This window comes from Balaenoptera ricei, chromosome 13 (genome assembly GCF_028023285.1).
Source record: "Balaenoptera ricei isolate mBalRic1 chromosome 13, mBalRic1.hap2, whole genome shotgun sequence".
Lineage (NCBI taxonomy): Eukaryota > Metazoa > Chordata > Mammalia > Artiodactyla > Balaenopteridae > Balaenoptera > Balaenoptera ricei.
Genome location: NC_082651.1, coordinates 16,284,566 through 16,305,137, shown reverse-complemented (window position 1 = coordinate 16,305,137; position 20,572 = coordinate 16,284,566). Strand labels below are relative to the sequence as shown.

General features: G+C 39.1%; 1 protein-coding gene across 1 annotated transcript in view; it reads left to right on the top strand.

Annotated features, from left to right (window-relative positions):
- KCMF1 (potassium channel modulatory factor 1) overlaps positions 1 to 20,572 on the top strand; it is a 76,132-nt gene that overhangs the window by 53,319 nt on the left and 2,241 nt on the right. Inside the window, exons 4-6 of the mRNA XM_059942772.1 lie at positions 12,159 to 12,260; positions 15,169 to 15,343; positions 18,002 to 18,284. Coding sequence (XP_059798755.1) covers positions 12,159 to 12,260; positions 15,169 to 15,343; positions 18,002 to 18,284 — 560 coding nt within the window. The remainder of the gene's footprint in view (positions 1 to 12,158; positions 12,261 to 15,168; positions 15,344 to 18,001; positions 18,285 to 20,572) is intronic.

Here is a 20,572-nt window from a genome sequence, read left to right as displayed (position 1 = left end):
TCTCATCTTGCACCTTGGGGAACCTCAGAACACTATTGTCACATTTTACTTGTGTTCTTAATTTGTTCTTTTTATCCTACAAAGGTGATTTTGCTTCCTTTTGGAACAGTCCCAGATAACAGTGTGAAGAATGCTGACTTGATTGCATCTCTGTCCTGGTTGTTGTGGGAAAGTTGGAATAATTTCTCTTTGATTTAAATTCTGTTAAGTTTGAGAGTTTATTTACCTAGATATAATAAGGAGGGGTTTCCCTGTTGTAAACCTGGCATTCTTAAAATCAGTATTATATTAGCCAGTAGGCCCTAGTGTAGTAGTTCCATCACCCCATTGGGACAGGACAATGTGTCGGTTTTCCACGTCTAAAATTGGGGAATCCAGTGGAAATTCAAGTCCCCTCCATGAATGAAAAGCTAATTATTCATTTTTAAAAATGAGAGTCAACTACCAGCAGCCTTGCCTTTATTTTTTTCCAGAAAGTAAATACAATTTATGTATACTCCTTTGTACCTGATACACAGTTTGAAAATTAAATACCATCTACAAATAGTTTTATGGTCTGTCTCTCATAAGTCGTGTTCAGTTATATGCCTTCGTTTAGTTCCCCAACTTTTGGAACATAGCTCAAGGCAGCGGCCATACCATTTTTTCATATTAGTATTTGTGGAATATTTTAAGGATTTCTCCCTCCTCATGGGCTCTTAGTCTGCATGAGCACTGCATCTATCTCGCTTCCCACTCATAGCACACCCAGACATTTCAAAGTGAAAAACAGCAAGCAGGCAAGAATCTTTGCTACTAAGGTGCTTGATTCTTAATCATGTAGGTCGTGTCCTAGATCCGGGGCTGACATCAGCGGGTGTACCACGTGTGGAATACTGACCAGTGTCCATGCTCAATGATTGCTGCCTATGCCTTGCCGGGTGTTAAGTATTTTGAATGCCTCTAGGTATATATGTGAAACACATCATCAGCTCTGATGTGTTAACAGTTATACGTAAATGTCCACGTGATATTATTATGTGTCCCCTCTCTACACCCTCCCCCCTGTGTTTTGCCAAGTCATGGTAATTAAAACATTTTTGAATTCTGGAGTTCAGGAGTGACTCATGTCATTTTGGAAGGTAGGGAATTAGATTCACATAATAACTGTATCTCTGTTTCTATTCCTGTTTATATTTTTCTTTCTAAATGCTCAGTTTGCTATCCTTCCTTGCCCCTGCATTTCCTGCATATCCCCTCTGTACCACCAGCTAGTACCTTCCTCTAGGACTTAAGGGTCTCACTCCTCTAACCAGCATCCCTTTGGAACATTTAGGAGCGAGAGGATATATCCCTGCAGATATTACTGTCACCACTAGTAAGCATTTACCGATACCTGACATAGCTAGTAAGAAAATGTACGGAAGGTTAATTTTTAAAATAACTTTGTAGTCTTTGTCTATATTTTTGTCTCCTTTTTCAACTTGGGACTCTAAGGCCCCAACCTAAGATTTGCCTCCTTTCTTAAGATTAATTTAAGATTGCTCAAGAGGCTTTTGATTTTGAGGATATGGAGGATCCTTCAAAACTAGATATTATTAAAAACAACATCTAACATAGAATACATAGTGAAGATGATTAAAAACTTTACAAGCAGATTGGGTATAGTCTCAGGGATCTTTTTATAAACACCAAATCTGATAAGCAGTGTGATTTTGAAGTTAAGCGCAAGTTCTTAAAAACCCTCATAGTTACGAAATCTGGTAGATTGGGACAACTAACTAGTTTTTGGTTGCGGGAAGAATTAAGAGGGGAAGTAGCACAGTATGTAATTATCAAAATCCATCAAGCTGGTGGTAGAAGTGAGCGCTAGAGGTCAAATGGGATTGCAAACATGAAGGATTTGTTGAGGAAGTGGTAGGAATGTGGAAGAAACACGGTGGGAAAGCTTTGAACATAAAAGCATTAAGCATGACTCCTGAAATTTTTCTTAAATCTTACGTTTGAGCTGACTTGCACTGCAGCTAATTAGAAAGCCTTCAGGGATTTTTGTTGTTGTTTTTAAATGAAATGTAACTTTACCTCTAATTAATGATATGTAATTAATCTTTCAGTTCCTTGTTTAATAAATCTCTTGCAATTTATATTAAGAACATTATGCTTTAAAAAGTAAAAGCACTTTTGTTCACCAACATTTTCTTCTCACTTCTAGAAATCTGTGTTGTAGTATATTATTCTGTTCATAATTGCATCAGTTCTCTAGCATTCCCTGCTGGAAGCTTTTTGCTTTCTATTTTTCATTTGGTTTACTCTTTGGTTTCTTTACTCTCCAAAAAGGGGAGGTTAGGGCAATCTCCAGCTTTTAGGTTTTCATACATGTAAGTGATACAGTCCCTCCCCTTTTTTTTTTTAATTGTGTTAGTTTGTTAATTTTTATTTTCCTAGGGATACATCTGTATAAATTTCTGAACTTGGCACAAGGTTATTCATAATATCATCTTATTATATTGTCGATGTCTACACTATCTGACTCTTTCTCATTTCTTTTTTGTTTTTTTATTTTTTTTTACCTTTTTTCTTTTTTTAATTAATTTTTATTACAGTATAGTTGCTTTACAGTGTTGTGTTAGTTTCTACTGTACAGCAAAGTGAATCAGCCATACATAAACATATATCCCCATCCCTCCCTTTTTAATGAAGACCTAGATGTGTTTGTAACAAATTGAGTTTAATTTTGAAATAGCATGGTTGTATTGTGTTCTATTTATACTGATTTGATAAGAAGTAAAAACCAAGAAGAAAGAATGACTTAAGAAATTTTTCACAATCTGACTTCATACGATTTTATTCTTATGGAGAAACATGGTGACATAAAAGGACTTTTACTTTTTTTTTTAATGAGTCAGAATAATCTGTTTTAGCGGATTATTTAATATTTAGACAGTTGTTTGAGTGTCAATTAAAAGGAGCCATAGAACACAGAATAGAAATTATCATCATTGTGGCATTTTGTGTATAAACAGATGCATTTTGATACCTAAATTAAAGAAGCAGGAAAATATAAGATCAAATATACTGCAAACCAAAATAATGTGACAGATTTGGTTTATACATGAGGGCTATGAAAGGTTACATATTTTTAAGTTGTGTATAGGACTTTTAAATTTTGACCATCAAAATAATATCTGTATTTCATTGAAAGACCATTTTAATATGTAGATATATAGAGCTAACTTCCCAACACAGGTATTTCCTTATCAGGAACAATAATAGTGGAGTGAACCACAATTTTTACAAATCTTCTAATCTAATCTTGTACATTTTCTTAAATATTATAATTACCTATTTACTCTTATAATCAGGTAATCAAGAAAAGTAAGCATTTAAAAGCCAAATACACATTTTTTTAAAAAAATAGGCTTGGATTGACTGTTACTACTTGCATTCTTCTTCAAAGAATGCAGTTGGATGCTGTCTGCTTTTCTGTGAACTAACAATGGTATTTTATTTAATAATAGTGGAGGAATACATAAAACTACCGTTGCTACAGGCAACCGTATAGCTACTACTCAACTGCATTTAGCTAGAGAGATTATAGCAGACCAGGATTTGGTACTTTTACCATTTGTGCTTTTCATTACTTTTGACTCAGAACACTTTCTTTTTTATAAATCACTTTTTTACTATCTTTAGTATTTGGCTGTCTTTGCACATTTTTAATAATAGTTATTTTGAGCATATTGTTTAAAATTAGATAGTAATACTTTTAGGGGTGATACGGCCATTGGTTTCCCAGTAGATTTTTGAGTTGATAGCACAGAAGGAAATGATAGGAGACACGTTGGGGATTCCACATTGTTCTAGGATAATTCAATTTATGTGTGTGTCATGATATTTTAAAAGATATTTCTATAAGAGATCAGTTCCTTAAGGTGATATGAAAACCAGGAGGGGAATCATTTAGAATATTATGAAAATGAGGTAATAAAAGCTTTTCCAAGAAGGTGTCATGCCTGGTATTTCAGAGTATATTGTTATCCTGGGTAGGGTTTTCATTGCTCTGTGCTTCCCTCTGTGTTGAAGTAAACTCCTGTAGGGAAAGGTGAGTAGGCAGTTTTCAGAATGGGAAGAACACCCAATATGAAGGGGAGCACTGGGTAAGAGAGCAGCAGGTGTAGAGACATTCATTTTGAGTTCTTTTTTCATTTGGCCACTGGTTTGGTGTCTTCTTTGTCCTGTGAAATATACTGGCTTGTCTAGTTCAGTGTCTGGACAGCTAATTTCAAGTCAGTGCATAGAAGTGGGGCCTCTTCTTGCAGGGCTTGCAGAAAGATTTGTAGGGAGGGGGGTATAAATTAAAGATGGGACCTCTCTGGCAACTACTGGAAAATTATAAGGTAGCTCAGAAGTCCTTTAAACACTTTTCAGCCTTGTCTCTTCTCCTGGTACCCCTTTTTTCCCCATCGTGCCCCTCAGATTAAAAAAAGAAAAACTGGTTAAGAAAATTATTTGAAGACGCCAGTCTCAGTCTTCATAGCTGAGGTTATTTTTTTCTAGGAAATCCTACCAAACTCAGCCTCACTTGACAAACTTGTAATGCTCTTGAGAAGAGGAGCTTACAAAGCTTCTGTCATTGCCAGACACTAAACTCATTATAAACAACATAAACCCACTAACTTACGTAGAGTCATTTCTGACTTTTCACTAAAACTGTTGCTGGCTTTGGGCTCTGCCTCCCTGTGCCTGTCCCCCTGCAGCTCGCAGGTGCTTACTGACGCACTACGCAACAAGGGGTGCCCGTTTCCTTGTCTTTCTCTAGGTCTACAGGGGAAATATATAGCTTACCCCAGGATAGGTGGAAACAGTAAAGCTCACATTGGGGTTTTTCTTCTAAGTACTCATGGATGTGAGTGCTCATATTCAGAGTGAACTGTGAACAGGATAAAGAAATGCGAGCACCCTGACCCCTTTGGAGTTATTTTTCATTGTGGCTAAATTATATTTTTTCAAGTGTTATGAATTCCCAGGACATCAGTATACACATGTAGTTTAAATCTATGTCCAAGAAACATGTTTAAAACCAAAACTTTAATTATTTAGTACTTTTAAATCATATATAAAAATGTAAGGAAAACTGAAATTTTTGTATTTAACAAAAACTCCCTAACATTCTAAATGCTGCTCTTTGGAAGCAGGTGACAGTTCCAACCTAAGCATTAAAATGGGGAGAATGGAACTGAGGAGAAAAATAAATTCAATATGAAGTGGCTTATACTTAATTATAAGTTAATTTGAGTGTTCCACTGCAACAGCAGAAAATTAGATTATAATCGAGTTGAACGTTGTGATCACTCGGGTCTTGAAAGACCCTATATCTGTATTGACAAAACGGATGGCTAAGGTGCATGTAGCTACAATTTAGATGGTTCTAGAGAAGGCCCAAAATGAGTTTGTTGACCATGTAGCATAGATTTTCCACTAGTGCTTTTTGTATGTCCTCAAAGCAAAACTTCACTCTTGTCTTATTTTCATTATATCTCAGATTTTATAAGATAGACTACTTTTAATTACGCAAGAGATCCAAAAACCTGGAGTTATCAGTTTAGCCTTAGCAGTTGTTAATTCAGTAGAATGTCAACTCTCTTTTTAGTATGAGGAGTAAAATATAATGCATGTGAGGGGTTTTGTATGTCATGGCTTTAAATTATAATAGCTCCTTTGGGTCACCACTTTTCAGTAAAAGAAACTTTGTTAAAAACACCCCCATTGAATTGCAGGTGATCAGAAAATCTGCCTTACAGAACAAGCCCGTGGTATTTCTAGAGCTGAATTTAAGAGTTCCTCAAAAGGAGAGACACAAATTGTGCCCCAGACATGAATTGTACCTAAGTATTTACTCAGTAAATACTTAATGAATTAGTTAATCCATAGTAACAAAATTATACAGTATGGCAAATTTAACCAGTCAGAACTTTAACTTTACCAGCTTACCTGGACTTCACAGCATAAGTCCTTTAACTTACAGAAATTAGGACACAGTTGTAAAGAGCCGCACAAGAGAAGGTATGCTTATCGCACTTCCAGAAGTTGCCCTTATCTTAAACGACACTCACAAGGCTTTACTTAAATGTTTTTATTTGAATTTACTACATAGTCTACATAAATATCGTAAAAAAGGAAGACCCCAACTTTAAAAAGAGGCTATTTTTGTAAATGTCCTTTGGACACCTGGTTTGGAACTCAGAGCACAGTAAGCACATAGGTTGGCAGAACAACATCATGTAGTGAACTTTGATCTCAAAGCTAGCTTGGGAAAACCTAGGTAACCTTACACTAGAAAATTAGTATAGTATTAAACAACACAGGAAAATTATTTGGCTTGAAATTATGTTCTTTCTTGTGTTATTATTGGGGAAAAACAGCACATTCACGTAAGGATGAAGAAATAAGCAGAGCTTTTCTGAAGACAGTAGAGCTATGGCAGTGGGCAGGTTCTTCATTGCATTTTAATTTTGCTTCAGAACTTATAACTCCTCAGATACAAGGCTGTTACTTTTAATCTTTTCAACCATGATTAACTTCATAACTTGACTCACAGCTGTAATAAAGGAATGAGGAATGGAAAAGGGGGAAGGAGTTTTGAAGTAATGACCGGACAAAAAACAACGAAACAGAGGAGGATGGGGGCTGCAGAAGGGCTAGTGTGTGAGAGAAAGTGTGGGTGCCTGAGCGGAAATTAACTGAGTTGTTAGCTGTGATGGAGGAAATGGGTCAGGGTGGGGCACAACATTTACTTTGCCCTCAGACGGATGATGTCAGAAGAAAAGCTGTTCTGGGTCATGCCTGGGTCAGTTATTAAGGACAGCTTAGGGAAACATTTGCTGGTCTTTCTCAAAACTTCATGTATTCCTAACTTCTCAGTGTGTCTCTCCAACTATTAACCAAGAGCGTTACATCTAATATGTGAAGTGTGAAGTAGTGCTTTCCGAAGTCATCAGATTCTTGGAGTAAAGCACGATGGCTGTCAGCATAATAAATTTAAAACATGACCTCTACCCACACAGACTTTATAGCATGTCTAAAAACCAAACTAGCTCTTCTGACACAATTGGAGAAAAATGCAAAAAGGAGTCAGGGCTTTGTGACTTGAGGTAGGCCTTGAAAAGATGGGTGTTACTTCAAAAAGTGGACAGAATGGAAGGAATGGTATTACTCAAGGGAAGAGACATGAACCAAGATGCAGTGTTAGAAAGAACACAGGAGGTGGAGAAGATGGTAAGGCATTGATTGTTGTGTGAAGTAGTGGGAAATAAAGCTGAATCAGCCAAATGAGGCCAGATAGTAGAGAACCTGTAAAACCAGAATATTTGTCCACTTGGTTTGGTGAACAGTAAAGAGAAGTGTTTGCCCCTGTACAGAGGAGTGACATTTTCTCCATCGTCATGGCACCTAGGCTCTCATTTGGGAAGGGAAGGATGGTAGGGTTTGAGTGATTCTGTGGTTCTTTTGAAACAAGATGAACTTAATCATAATGATTATGTGGATGAACATGGATCAAAAAAGGGTAGAAATTACAAAGAAGCTTTTGCTGCCTGTTATAAGACCATGATCATCAGAGAAATGATGCCTCAGACATTCGGTATCACCAGAAAGTAACAATAGAAGATGATGTAAGGAAATCACAGCTTTTGAACATGTATTCTCAAAAGGAAAATGTTTCTCATGGGTACAAAATTAGATCAGAGAAATAAATGAGTTTATCAAGCTTGTGATCCAGAAACCTAGTCAAGAAATGCCGATTGCCAAGGCAATTATTTCACTTAAGGTGTTTGCTGTTGAGAAGAAGCATGGTGTCCCAGAATCTGAGTTCAAGGGCAGTTTCAAGTGGTCTAAGAAGATGATGCATCGAAGTGGGTCATCCTCGTGGTGAAGAACCTCCCTAGGTCCCCAGCAGCTGCTGAATGAATTTGGTGAAAGACCAGTCTCTCTGTAATGCTGCAGCCTAGCGTCAGTGAAGGCCAGCTTACGTGCTGGATCAGATAGGCAGCTTTTTAAATGCGTTTTTCTGTAGCAGTGAACAAAATGGGCAAGAAGTGTATTATGAAGCCTATCCAAAAAAAGGAGGGAGAGAGAGAGAGGAAAAGAACTCACCACATCATAGGAACTTAAATCCTCCTCTCTTGTTGTTTTAAAGCACTGTACAGTAGCCAGACAGAATGCTACCTGGAGAGGGTTTTCGAGTTCAAGAAAGAAGCTGGGGGAGATCCGAACTTGCTTTAGACTGGTTGATAATTGTATGGGGCGCTTGCTTTTAGATTTCTTTTTAATGCACATAGCCTGTCACAGGGAAAAAGGTTTTGTAAATTCAGTAGTGACTTAGCATTTACATGTTGAATAGTAACTTCAGAAGGTATGTTCTAGACATTGGTCACACAGGTGGCCACCGGTGTTAGGAATCTGCACTGACTGGTTACTCACTGGCCATCATGCACTGGGAACATGTGGAAAAATGGAAACTCCATTATGTTTTTGGCATGGGGTCTCACCTCAGTACATGGGTAACGGCTTCCAGAGGTGCTGCAGGTAAAAAGCAGGACTGATGGTGACGCTCAGTGGCAGGATGACGCAGAAGGGGAAGACTCAAGCAATAGCAAAGATTGCTAAGACTGAGAATAGCAAGGACATTTGTGAATAAGCATGTGGGGGAGGGGTAGCTAATGACAACATTTGGTGTTTCATACAACAGGGTAAGTATTATTTTTCAGTACCTTTGTATATTCAAGCAGTACTTACCAAACTTTCTAATTATAAAGTAACTGGGACCCTTGTCAAAATACAGATTCTCAAACCTAGAATCACTTTCTAGGCAGGAGTCTAGGAAACTATTTTTTTATATATATTTTATTTTATTTTATTTTATTTTTTATACAGCAGGTTCTTATTAGTTATCTGTTTTATACATATTAGTGTATACATGTCAATCCCAATCTCCCAATTCATCCCACTACCACCACTCCCCCAGCCGCTTTCCCCCCCTTGGTGTCCATACGTTTGTAGGAAACTATATTTTTAACAAATGCTCCAGATGAATTATATCCTTAGCACGTTTAGGAAGCACTGACTTAAGCCAATTCAGTAAGCCTTAACGTTGACAAATTGTTGTAATTTTAAAAATTTTTTATTTTATTGAAATTTAGTTGATTTACAATGTTGTATTGTCATAATTTTAAGCTAATGTGTTAGCTTAAAATTAATGGAATTTTCTTGTTCAGGTGATAGATATTTCTATATCATGTGGCGGTAGAAGTATGATAAATATTAATGTTGACAGGCTCATAATTTTAGGGTTAATAGCTTATCCTTTGTGTGGAATTTGCCTGTCCTGTAAAAGGTATTAGGTACCATCTCGTGGAAGTAAAGACACACTCAGAGCTAAGCTGCATTTGTGCTCCTGGGTGCAGGATGGCGTCTGTCTCTATTCCCACCTCTTCTCTGTTTCTCCTGCCCCACTTTGCTCTTCTTTTTCTCCCTTCCTCTTGTTCCCTCCATTATCTCTCAGAAAGTACAACCTTGATTTACCAAAGTTTTTATCCTAAAACATGAGTTAGCTTGCTAAGTATAAAATGTAAAAACCTGTAAGGTGACCAGGCCTCCAGTTCCATCAGCACTTAGATTTCCCTTCCAGGTCTTCATCTGAATTAGCTTCATGTGGCCCCAAGTGTCACAGCATCTTCCACTTGGTTCTCATCTAGCCTCTTGATTTTTCTGTGCCAGCTGCCAAACTAGGTGTTCCTCCTACCCCAGTAATTCCTTATCCTTGGTAACTCTTTATCCCTAGTTACTAGAGAAGTGTGTTTGCTTTTGTGTTATTTCTCTCTAAGTGAAGCAGTCTGAATACCTTCATCCTGCCTTATCCCTACAGTGAAATATAAAAGATTTTGAGTTACAGAACTGAAATTAATACACAATATTGAAGGATCTTGATTTTCCTTCTATTTTACATCCCTAACTCAAAGGTGCTTTTCTAGTTTGTAGGAGATTATCAGTCTTATTAGGACATTCTTAGTATGTTTGGTATCTGTACTTTCCCATTCTGTCTTCCTTCCAGGAATGCATATTCTCAAGGAGACTTGCCTCATCTAAGTTCATTGACATGCCTCCTCACAGTACTGCAACTTCTGTAGCTGTCTTTGTGCAGTTCAAGTTATAAATAGATTTTATCCAAAGGCCAATCCAAAAGGAAATATCTTAGAAGGAAGATGCCTTTTCCTTTTGGTGGTTATTTTCTCTTTGGATAAAAATCTCATACATGCAACTGGAGGTTGTTTCTGCTTCTCCAAACATTGTCGGTCTTTTTGCATTTAGCAAATCTGGTCACAGTTCCCAAACAAGAAAGAAATCACACTGTCCTGCATTTCTCAAAGAGTTTACAATCTAGCTAGACAAGACAGAAACATGTGAAAAGTAAAATAAGTATATCAGACTCTACCCCACAGTGTCACAGCACAGGAGTGGTACAGACAGTAAAACCCAAATTCCTGGTAAGGAGAGAGTTGATAATCTGTTAACTTGTAAACAGATCCAATTGCTTTTCTCTCTGGCACCAAAAAAAGAAAAAAAAAAAAAAAAAAAACACGTTTCTGGCACCTTCTGAAGAAACACAGGCATAGCTATCTAATTCTTCCTCTCGTTTGCCTCACAAGTATATCCCATCGTGACCTCCCTAATTCTTTTGCACACTGTCTTGCTTAAATGTTATTTTTCCTGAGCAACTTTAGGTTTTCTTGAGGATATTTCTCAGAGTCCTGAGGCAGATAATCAGGACAGCTGACTGTTTGCACATGAAGAGGAACTGGGATCACATCAGAGTCCAGGAACTTCTGCTTTCTAGTCATTCGAGATAGGGATTTGTGTTCGCTTAGGCTCTAGGAATCAGAGTGGTTTGTTTTCCCCTCCGTATCCCAGTGTTGTCCTTCCAGGTCTCGCCTTTTCCCTGCCGCCTCATCTCCAGTGCCGCTCTCCTCTCCCACTCTGCTGTGAGCTGGCAGTAAGGTCAACCAGGTGCCCAGTTTTACTCCAGGTGAAAGAATTCAGGCACAGGACACATGTATTGGCAAGATGGATCCTGTCCATCTCTCCTGTCCCCGGAGGGGCGCCAGCTGAAGCCTTTCGTTGTCCAGGCCCTGCGGCTTCCTTTGGTTGTGCTCCTTTGCATCAGACCTTTCTTCTTGGTTCTGTTCTTTAAGGTTGAAGTTCTTCATACTTCAAGGCTTGGCTACCACTCTTAGGCCATCATCTGTCCAGCTGGATTTCTGGAAGAGTATGGGGCTTTCCCCTGAAAGTTGTGCATTCTTCCTGTCCTTCCCTCTCCTGCCTCCTATTTCACCACTTCTGTTGAAACTGCTGTTTCAGAAACCACATTCCCAACCTGTCAAGCCTCCTCTGCCTGTGGACACGTTATTTCATTTCTTCTTTCTCCTTCTATCCCTTGCCCTCAGGCCCACAGCGAAGTTGTCTTCTACTCCTTGACCTTGCTCTGATCCCAAGCTTTTGTCCTACCTCCCATCCTTCTGGGAAATAAAGTTCTAAAAATGGTCTCTCATACCCACTCGCCACCTTGGAAGTCCCATTCATGAATCGATAGAGCGTATTCGCATATTATCGGTAGTCATTGTCTGTCTTACCATACCACATTCAAAGTATTTAAGTTCGTGCAGTTGTGTTTTTAGTGAGAGCTTTGCTGTCTTGTTTGGCTGTTGGCCCTCAAGTCTAGCTTACTTTAGGGAAGCTTATGTCTCAGCCTTTACCAATCAAGACTGGACTTAGTCATGAATGTGCACTAAATAGCACACTAAAAAACTATTTTTATGGAAACTGTGTTACTAGACCACGCCGATGAATCGGCCAGGCTGTTGGAAGTCGTTGCCAGAGCTCAGATTCGACCTGTGTGTTTAGAATTGTGTGTCTGAGCCTGACAGACGTCTGCTTCGGTGGAGTCACAGCACTGATGCCTGCGGTTCTTGTTCAGCCTCCGCAGCTGTTCACTAGTTCAGGATCTGCTTTGTTTTTGCCTGGTTAAAACCTGGTCAAGGTAAAATGTACAGTAAAGTATTCATCCGGAAAGATGTCTGATCAGTGTTCATCTATAAGTAAACCTGCTTTCTTTACTTTCATTTCAGATTTGTCCGATCTGTGCGGCATTGCCTGGAGGCGATCCTAATCATGTCACGGATGACTTTGCAGCTCATCTTACACTTGAACACAGAGCCCCTAGAGATTTAATATCCTTTCGAGAGGCAACAAGGGGAAAAGTTGTTTGTAGCATTTATCATTTCGATGATTTTTAAGGACAACATCCCCAAAGAGGAAACCTAACCTCCAGACTATCTTAGTTGATTTAACCTTTTCCTAAGAGTGACTCAGTGTTGAGGTGCAGTTTCTTATTTCTCTTTTTCTGTGCTATAACTGTTACATTAATCATGCTCAGTAAGTGAAAGTTCCCTTGCTCGTCATCTTTAGTTCGTTAACCATCAGATTTTTTTTTTAAGACAATTTGACCAGGTTATAAGTCTTCAGGAGGGTGTTTTCATACAAAAGAGGAAAATGCTAATCCAAATTAAAATCTAGTTCATTAACTATATGGAGGATGGATTTGCTTGCCACCCCTGATCTCTGTTGCCTCACCCTGGTACAGGCTGGATGGGGGGCCGGTGTGCGTCATGGGGCTTGCTTCCCTTTTGGAGTTTCCTTCTCCAGAGAGAGCCATTTCCTGCCCAGTCTCTAAGTAGGATAGCATAAGGTCAGGTCCAGCTCTAAATTCCTTTCCCACTTTCATTTCTGCTTCCTCTCCCAAACCAATCTCATGACAGTTCCTGGCAGTATTCCCTAATAATCTCCAAGAGATTACTGGCCCCCCAGAGTAAATTAATTTTGTAGACTCGATGCTTCTGGTTTCAAGTTCTGAATTGTTTTTCTGAAACTATCACCTATTAATGTAGGGTTCTGTTCTCACGTAAAGGTTTTAGTGTTCATTGCAGTTTGAAGCAATTCAAGAGCTAATCACAACCTTTCTCCCTGCCAGACTTCATTCTGATTCCTTTGCTTGCCTCCTGGCAATCATAATTCAAGCTTAGACTTATTTGAGGAAGAAACTGGTGTGGTGGTTTTCTTGTCCTACAGCTCCCATCCCTTGCTCACAATTCCTAATTTTCTAATTAGAAATATGGCCCTTTAGAGTTAGGGGAAGATAAGTGGAAACTAATGGGAAGATAAAGATATGAACCCATCCTGAGAAGTTAGAATATCAGCCTGGACTGAGCCAGTCTTTGACAAGTACTGAAAGAACAGAGGAACCCACTCTTCCTCTCTCCTAAATGCAGGGGACACTAAAAGCAAAACGAAGAAAGCGGTGCTTGCTTGTTTTTGTTTTTGTTTTTTCCAAGAGAATATGAAAATCCAAATAGGCCAAGAATACTTTAGCCTTAGAGTCACTTCTCATTTTGTATAAAAGAATCCTATAACAATACCCAGAGTTATGCTTGATCCATGCGTCACTCCATCTTCATGGAGAAGCTAGGCAAATAACTTTTTCAGCAAGTTCAAGGGCCTCTAGTGAAATTAGTATCCATTCAGTAGAATGTCCCATGTCCTCTACATGCATTTTTGTAAGATTTTTATGAGTCTTTCATTACCAAGAAAAGATTAGCTTATGCAAAATATAAGAATAAAAGAAGTCATGTGTTGCATTTTAGATTACTAACAAGTATTATCATTAAGTTCTAGAAAGCAAAATGTTGGCATAGCAGTTTTCCTGGAAATATAACTGATTTTTCAGGTACTTCAAGTGCTACTGTGTGGTAATTTTGTTTGACATGAGGGAGTGACTTGTTTCTAAGCCTCTTAAGCACCCAAACTTTTTTTTTTTTTAAACTACTTTGATGGAACTCTTCCTAAAGTGCACTTTTTACACTTTTTAAAAGCAAAGTGTGATGATCACAACATCACTTTCTGCAGAACCCAAGCCACTGTCATGAATACCACCATGAAACGGTGTGCATTACGGTGGCGCCTGAGGGCTTCCTGGAGCCACCCGACCTGTCCCCACATGACTCCTGAACCATCAGCTGACAAAACTGGGAAGTCAACACAAAAATTAATCTGCATTATACAGCTGTCTGTTGGCTGCTTTGTTTCTTTTTTTTTGTTGTTGTTGTTAATTTTTGTTAGAGTATGGTTGATTTACAGTGTTGTGTTGTGTTAGTTTCTGCTGGACAGCAAAGTGAATCAGTTACACATATACATATATCCCCTCTTTTTTAGATTCTTTTCCCATATGTTGGCTGGTTTGAAAGATCTCCCCTGCTGCAATACCTAGCTCACCCAGTCTCCTTGCACACTCACACTCACCTGTGTGGAGGAAACACAGCGTTGTCTTCATGAGTTTTGGCAGCTCTTTGCCCCTCAGGACCTTCTTCAGTGTAACTCACACGCAGGTGTATAAGGTGGTCGAGGCTGCTGGAACTTTGACTTCTTGATAAATGTGCTGTTACTCTCTCTGTGTCCACTTGTACAAGAAATTCAAATCTGGTTTTCTGCTTAGCAGCAGCATTGGAAGAAAAAAAAAAACTTGCCAGATTAAAACTAATAGCCAGAAGGAGTCTTTTACTCCTGAATTTAAATTATTTATACTGTTCGTTTCTCATTACAGATGGTCATTGAGATTTGATTAGCCTGTATATTAGCACAGTTCTCACCAGATATAAAAAATTGCTGGTTATTATTTGTGGTTACTTCGGTATGAACATATATGGAATTCAGTACTGAGTTGAGGGTAAGAGAATGTCTCACCCTGGGTGTCTGACCAGGCAATGCCTCTCACCTCGTTTGGCAGTGTTAGGAAGGAACTTCTTCCCACCTGGAGAAACTTTTTTTTCTCTTTGAAAACACACACACATACATAATATACACACACAGTATACACATACTCACATTTTGCTTTATATTTGAGTGTCTTTTTTTAGAGTTAATAGCCCTCATAGATATAGTTGTACCATTTGTATTCTAAATGAAATGTGCTATTTTAAAATGCTTATAATTTGGGAAATCTGCATGTCTATCTTGCAAGGACTTGAGTGATTTCGTTTTTCTTTCTATGAAATACTTGAGTTTTTTCCTTAACTTTGGAGTTATGATGAATCGAGTGGTGTTCGACATGTACGTAGAATGTTTCACCCTGGCCGGGGATTGGGAGGTCCTCGTGCACGTAGATCAAACATGCACTTTACTAGCAGTTCTACTGGTGGACTTTCTTCTTCTCAGAGTTCATATTCTCCAAGCAATAGGGAAGCCATGGATCCTATAGCTGGTAAGTTAGTTTCACATTAATAAAGGAAATGGCTGGGGATGGTGGGGCTCCCTTTAAAATTTTTTGGTAGGATTTGTATTCTTAGTCTCTTATCACACGCCACATGTTCCTTGACAAAATTCCTCTAAATTTTATAAGTATAAAATATGTTTAAAGTAGACCACAGAAAGTAGTTCATAGTATTTTGGCATTTCTTTAAGTACTTAGAGGTATAAGAGAATAAGGAACAGTCTATGTTCTATTTATGGCCTCCAGTGAAACCCAAGAAAATCATAGAAGATTTCAGAGTTGAAAGACCTGCAGAATTCCATGGTTCAGCCTCCACAAGCTCACAGATAAGAAAACTAATTGACAGGACTAAAGAATTAAGGTCTTCTCATGGAAGAAAGTCAAGTAGGAGTGTCTTGTCCTTGCCTTGATTTGAGAACTATATTACTGTGGAACATTCGTGTTTCAATAGCTTGGGAAAATCTTACTTTAAAAACCATTTGGGGCTTCCCTGGTGGCGCAGGGGGACACAGGTTTGAGCCCTGGTCCAGGAAGATCCCACATGCCACGGAGCAACTAAGCCCGTGCACCACAACTACTGACCCATGAGCCACAACTACTGAAGCCTGCATGCCTAGAGCCTGTGCTCCACAACAAGAGAAGCCACCGCAATGAGAAGCCCACGCACCGCAGTGAAGAGTAGCCCCAGCTTGACGCAACTAGAGAAAGCCCGCGCACAGCAACGAACACCCAATGCAGCCAAAAATAATAAATAGATAGATAGATAGTTAGAAAAAAAAATTATTTAAAAAAACAACAACAACATTTGAACATGTAGTTCATAGCCAAGTCACTGGTCTCATGCACGGCCAACCTGGGAAGCCAGCAGCAAAGCACAAGGTTTGACAGTCAAAATGTCAGAAGTCACTGTAGCCTGAGACCCTGAAAGATTCAGTAAGCACTGGCAGGCAGTAAGAGTCCAAGGAGCCTGTACGAGTCCGAAATGTGTACATACAGTGGAATGCGTACCTGAAATGCTGCTGTGTATAAATCTGCCATCGAAAGTAGCAAGTGTTACTCATAAAATCTTCCTTAAAATGTGAGATATTCAGTGTAAAATCTTTTTTTTTTAACTTTTTAAAAAAATAGATTTATTTTATTTATTTATTTTTGGCTGCGTTGGGTCTTTGTTGCTGTGCACGGGCTTTCTCTAGTTGCGGTGAGCGGGGGCTACTCTTCGTTGAGGTGCTTCTCACCTCAAGGCTTCCCCTTGCAGTGGCTTCTCTTGTTGTCGAGCACGGGCTCTAGGCACACAGGCTTCAGTAGTTGTGTCACGTTGGCTTCAGTAGTTGTGGCTCGTGGGCTCTAGAGCACAGGTTCAGTAGTTGTGGTGAACGGGCTTAGTTGCTCCGCGGCATGTGGGATCTTCCCGGACCAGGGCTCGAACCCGTGTCCCTGGCATTGGCAGGCAGATTCTTAACCACTGCGCCACCAGGGAAGCCAGTGTAAAATTTTAATTCCAAACGTGCTTTGGGCATTTGGATGTGGAGTAAACCCAAAAAAACTGAGTTTTGGGAATTTTAAAAAATACTTCTTCATCCAAAAGGAATATTTACCTGCTGTCTTTGGTAACAGGCTCTAAAAGTTAATGTGATTGCTGGGGGCAAAATTCAAAATTGAGACACTTTCTCCATTCAGTTTTTTTCTGTCAGTGAAAATTAGTTTATGTTAGTGATGGACTATATGAAGGAATGGTGTTAAGAGCCCCTGGGATAAAACAACAGTGAGCAGTAAGGCAGAAATGTGCCCTGGAAATGAATTTTAATGGTGAAGAGCTTTGCCAGCCTAGGAATGTTGAAAGGGCAATCATCAAATCCATGTAAGCCAGGTAGACCCTCCACATGGGAGAAGGCAACTACTGCACCTCACTTAGATGAGAAGGCAGGGACAGAGAGCCACCTGGCTCCTGAGGAGCACAGCCTTGTTCAAACAAGAGAGTCTAAATAGGCTGTACAGTCGGGAGCTAATCAGCTTCACTGGGCATCACCGGTGGTCCTCACTGCAGTGGTGCTCTGGGGCTCTCAAACAGCAGTACCAGAAGGTTCCAGAGAAAGAAGGCAGAGGCAAGTGTACAACCGTCACAGTTAGAAATGATGCAGGTCTCTTGGATTTAATTCTGAGAGTCATTCAATCATTAAATAAATGTTTGAGTGCCTGCTATGTGTCAGGTGCTGTTCTAAGAACCAGGAATATCGTAAACAGTGGACTTGATCCCTGCTTTCATGGAGCTCATGTTGAGAGGGTTTATGTTATGACTGGACCAGTAGATGAGCCACCTTAGCCTACTAAAATGCTAAGAGAAAGTATAACTAAATCAGCCCATTATGCAAACAACTTAAAAAACAATTTGCTATGTTTTGCTTAAAAATAATTGTATGTGAGCTAATATTCATATGTATTTGCATTTCTCATACACAACACATACACAACACCTTTTGCCTCTAGGAGGCATCCTAAAAGGTATTAAGCTCCAAGCTGAAACTGTATGTTGCCACAGGTTACCTTCCTGTTGACGGTCATTTTTAATGTTCCTCTGGTAAAAGAATGATCTATAGCGTTTTGTTTTCCTCATATTGAAGTAGACATTAATGTCTTCATTTCCATTGGCAGAGCTTTTATCCCAGTTGTCAGGAGTGAGACGTTCTGCAGGAGGACAGCTTAATTCCTCTGGCCCTTCCGCTTCTCAGTTACAACAACTGCAGATGCAGCTGCAGCTAGAACGGCAGCACGCCCAGGCAGCACGGCAACAACTGGAGACTGCACGCAACGCAACCCGGCGTACTAACACAAGCAGTGTCACCACTACAATCACACAATCCACAGCAACAACCAACACAGCTAACACAGAAAGCAGTCAGCAAACTATCCAGAATTCCCAGTTTCTTTTAACAAGGTAGTTCATTTATTAATGTAACTTTGAGAAGTAGTATTTTATTAGCACCGCGCAGCCTGAGATGACCTTTTCTCTTTTGTGCTTATATGTGTTCTTAAAGACTCGGCCTTTGATCAAACCATTAAAACTCACAGATCTCTAATCAAAACTGTATATTCAGTATTTCCTTAAAAATATGAAAAATAATAGTTTATTTTAGATAAACTAGGAATGCTGATGGTCTTGTTCTAACAGTGTATCATCATCTGATACGAATTTCTTTTCCCATATTGCCCATAAAATGTAAACATCGTATCATTACATATATGGGACATACTAGGTACATTTATTGTCATAATTAACATTGCTGTCTTTTTATTGCCGGTTTCAGTCTGCTGTGAAATATCCAAAAGTACAAGAGAAGATGTTATAATGTGGTGGTTTTCTCCTGAGAATTTCTAAAGAAATGGAATTTAAATTTTTATGGTTAGCCAACACAAAATAACTACTTTAAAAAAATGGTTCACCACAGTGTAAAAAATACTTAGTGTACACAGTAAATGGCTCTGCTGGATGGAGTAGAATTCTTATTTGCTTCTGAAAACTACCATTAGCAACCAAATATGTTCCTCTGCTGAGACCTCATAGGCATTTTATGTGACTTTTAAAAATAAAAGAATTTTAGAAAGAGCAGTAATGAGTAGACGTAGGCTCAACAGATAATGAACCTGGACTAATTTGGACTTTTAATGGAATAGAGAGGAATATAAAGTTAAAAACTGTGAAACGAAGAAGAAAATTAGTGTAATATATCAGTTATCTCCAAAAAGTAATGTGTGTGACAACTAGATGTTAGAAGAAAACACTATTTCTATGTATATTTCTTTTATCTCATGCTTTTAAACATCTCTGTTAGTACAGTGGCACATGTGTATAGTTGTAAATAACATATTGTTGATGCAGAATAAAAAATGTTTGCAGATCTCTGCAAATAGGACCCCTGTCAAGAGCCCCAGCTTTTACTAGTTTGGACCTTAGGCGAGTCACTTCACTTCTCCAAACCTCAGTTTTATAATATTCCATGAGTTTTGCCGCATTAGAATGAGAATTGTTTTGAGGATGAAATGGAGTACAGGTATGTGTATGGTCTGGCTCAGTATCTGGCATATAATAAAAGCCCAATTAATGGTACTTATTATCATTTGGTATGGTTCTAAGGAGGAAGTTTCAAGTGGGAAATTTACCTTTGGATTATCTCTGCAAAGTGAGTAACTGTGCCTGATTGACCATTACCAGAAAATGTGGCTTCAACGTAAAGAAAGCACAGAGCCACAGATCTAGGTACCTACCTCAGAAAGGAGCCCTTCCAGTGTGTGTGTCTGCTGAGGGTTCGCTGGCCTGGGGGTGGAATGAATGTCTTGCCCCACTGCCCCTTGGAAAACACATCTTCCCACCTTTGCTCCACTCTGGTTTTGTTTTTGTTTTTGTTTTTTGAGCTCCAGACTCAGTGAGCTTGACCTGGGACTTTTCTCTATGTAGTTATTCTATACTAGACAGCCAGCAACCAGGGCACAGTATGGGTGGCCTCTGAGTGCTTTCCTTGGATTCTGGTTGTAGCTTCTGGAAGACCCCCTTTCTGTCATCTGATACTGTATATTGCATAGTACCTTGCAACTTGTAGACCACTTTCTACATCTTTCATTGTGTCATTAGATCCTGACTCATATGGTTTACCTAAGGCAATATTTCCCCAAAAATATTCCCTGGAACTTTATATATTCTAAGAAACATAAATAGTTATTTATGTTCAAGTTTTTTTTCCTGATGAATAAGTTTGGGCAAAACTAAGTAAGAAATAGTTTATTTACTCTTGGGCGTCTCAGAACTTCAAATACATTAACGTGTGTACTGAGAATCTTCAAGGCTAGGAGAGGGTCTGCGATGTTTCCAAGGGGAAATCCTTGTCCCTGGCCACACAGCTGTCATGTGATATGCGTAGGGCTCCAGCCTCGTCTTTGGTCTCTTTAACCAGGGGCAATTCCTGTTCCTGTTGCCTTGGAGCTGATGGTGGGACACAGTTTCTTTGGGATCCAAAAATGGTTGACCTTTTAGAAAGCAATTGTGAAAGTGTCTATGTCAGATTCCAGTCTCTTGGTAACGGAGCCAACTAGTTTTGCTAACTCCAGTTTGAAGCTCCTTACAAGCTTTGCAGTTCTAGATCCCAAATGAAGTTGGGCCATCAAGACATCTAGTCCTAGTACCGATTTTATCTACCGCCCTCAGGAATGAAACATTTTCTCAGTTACTTC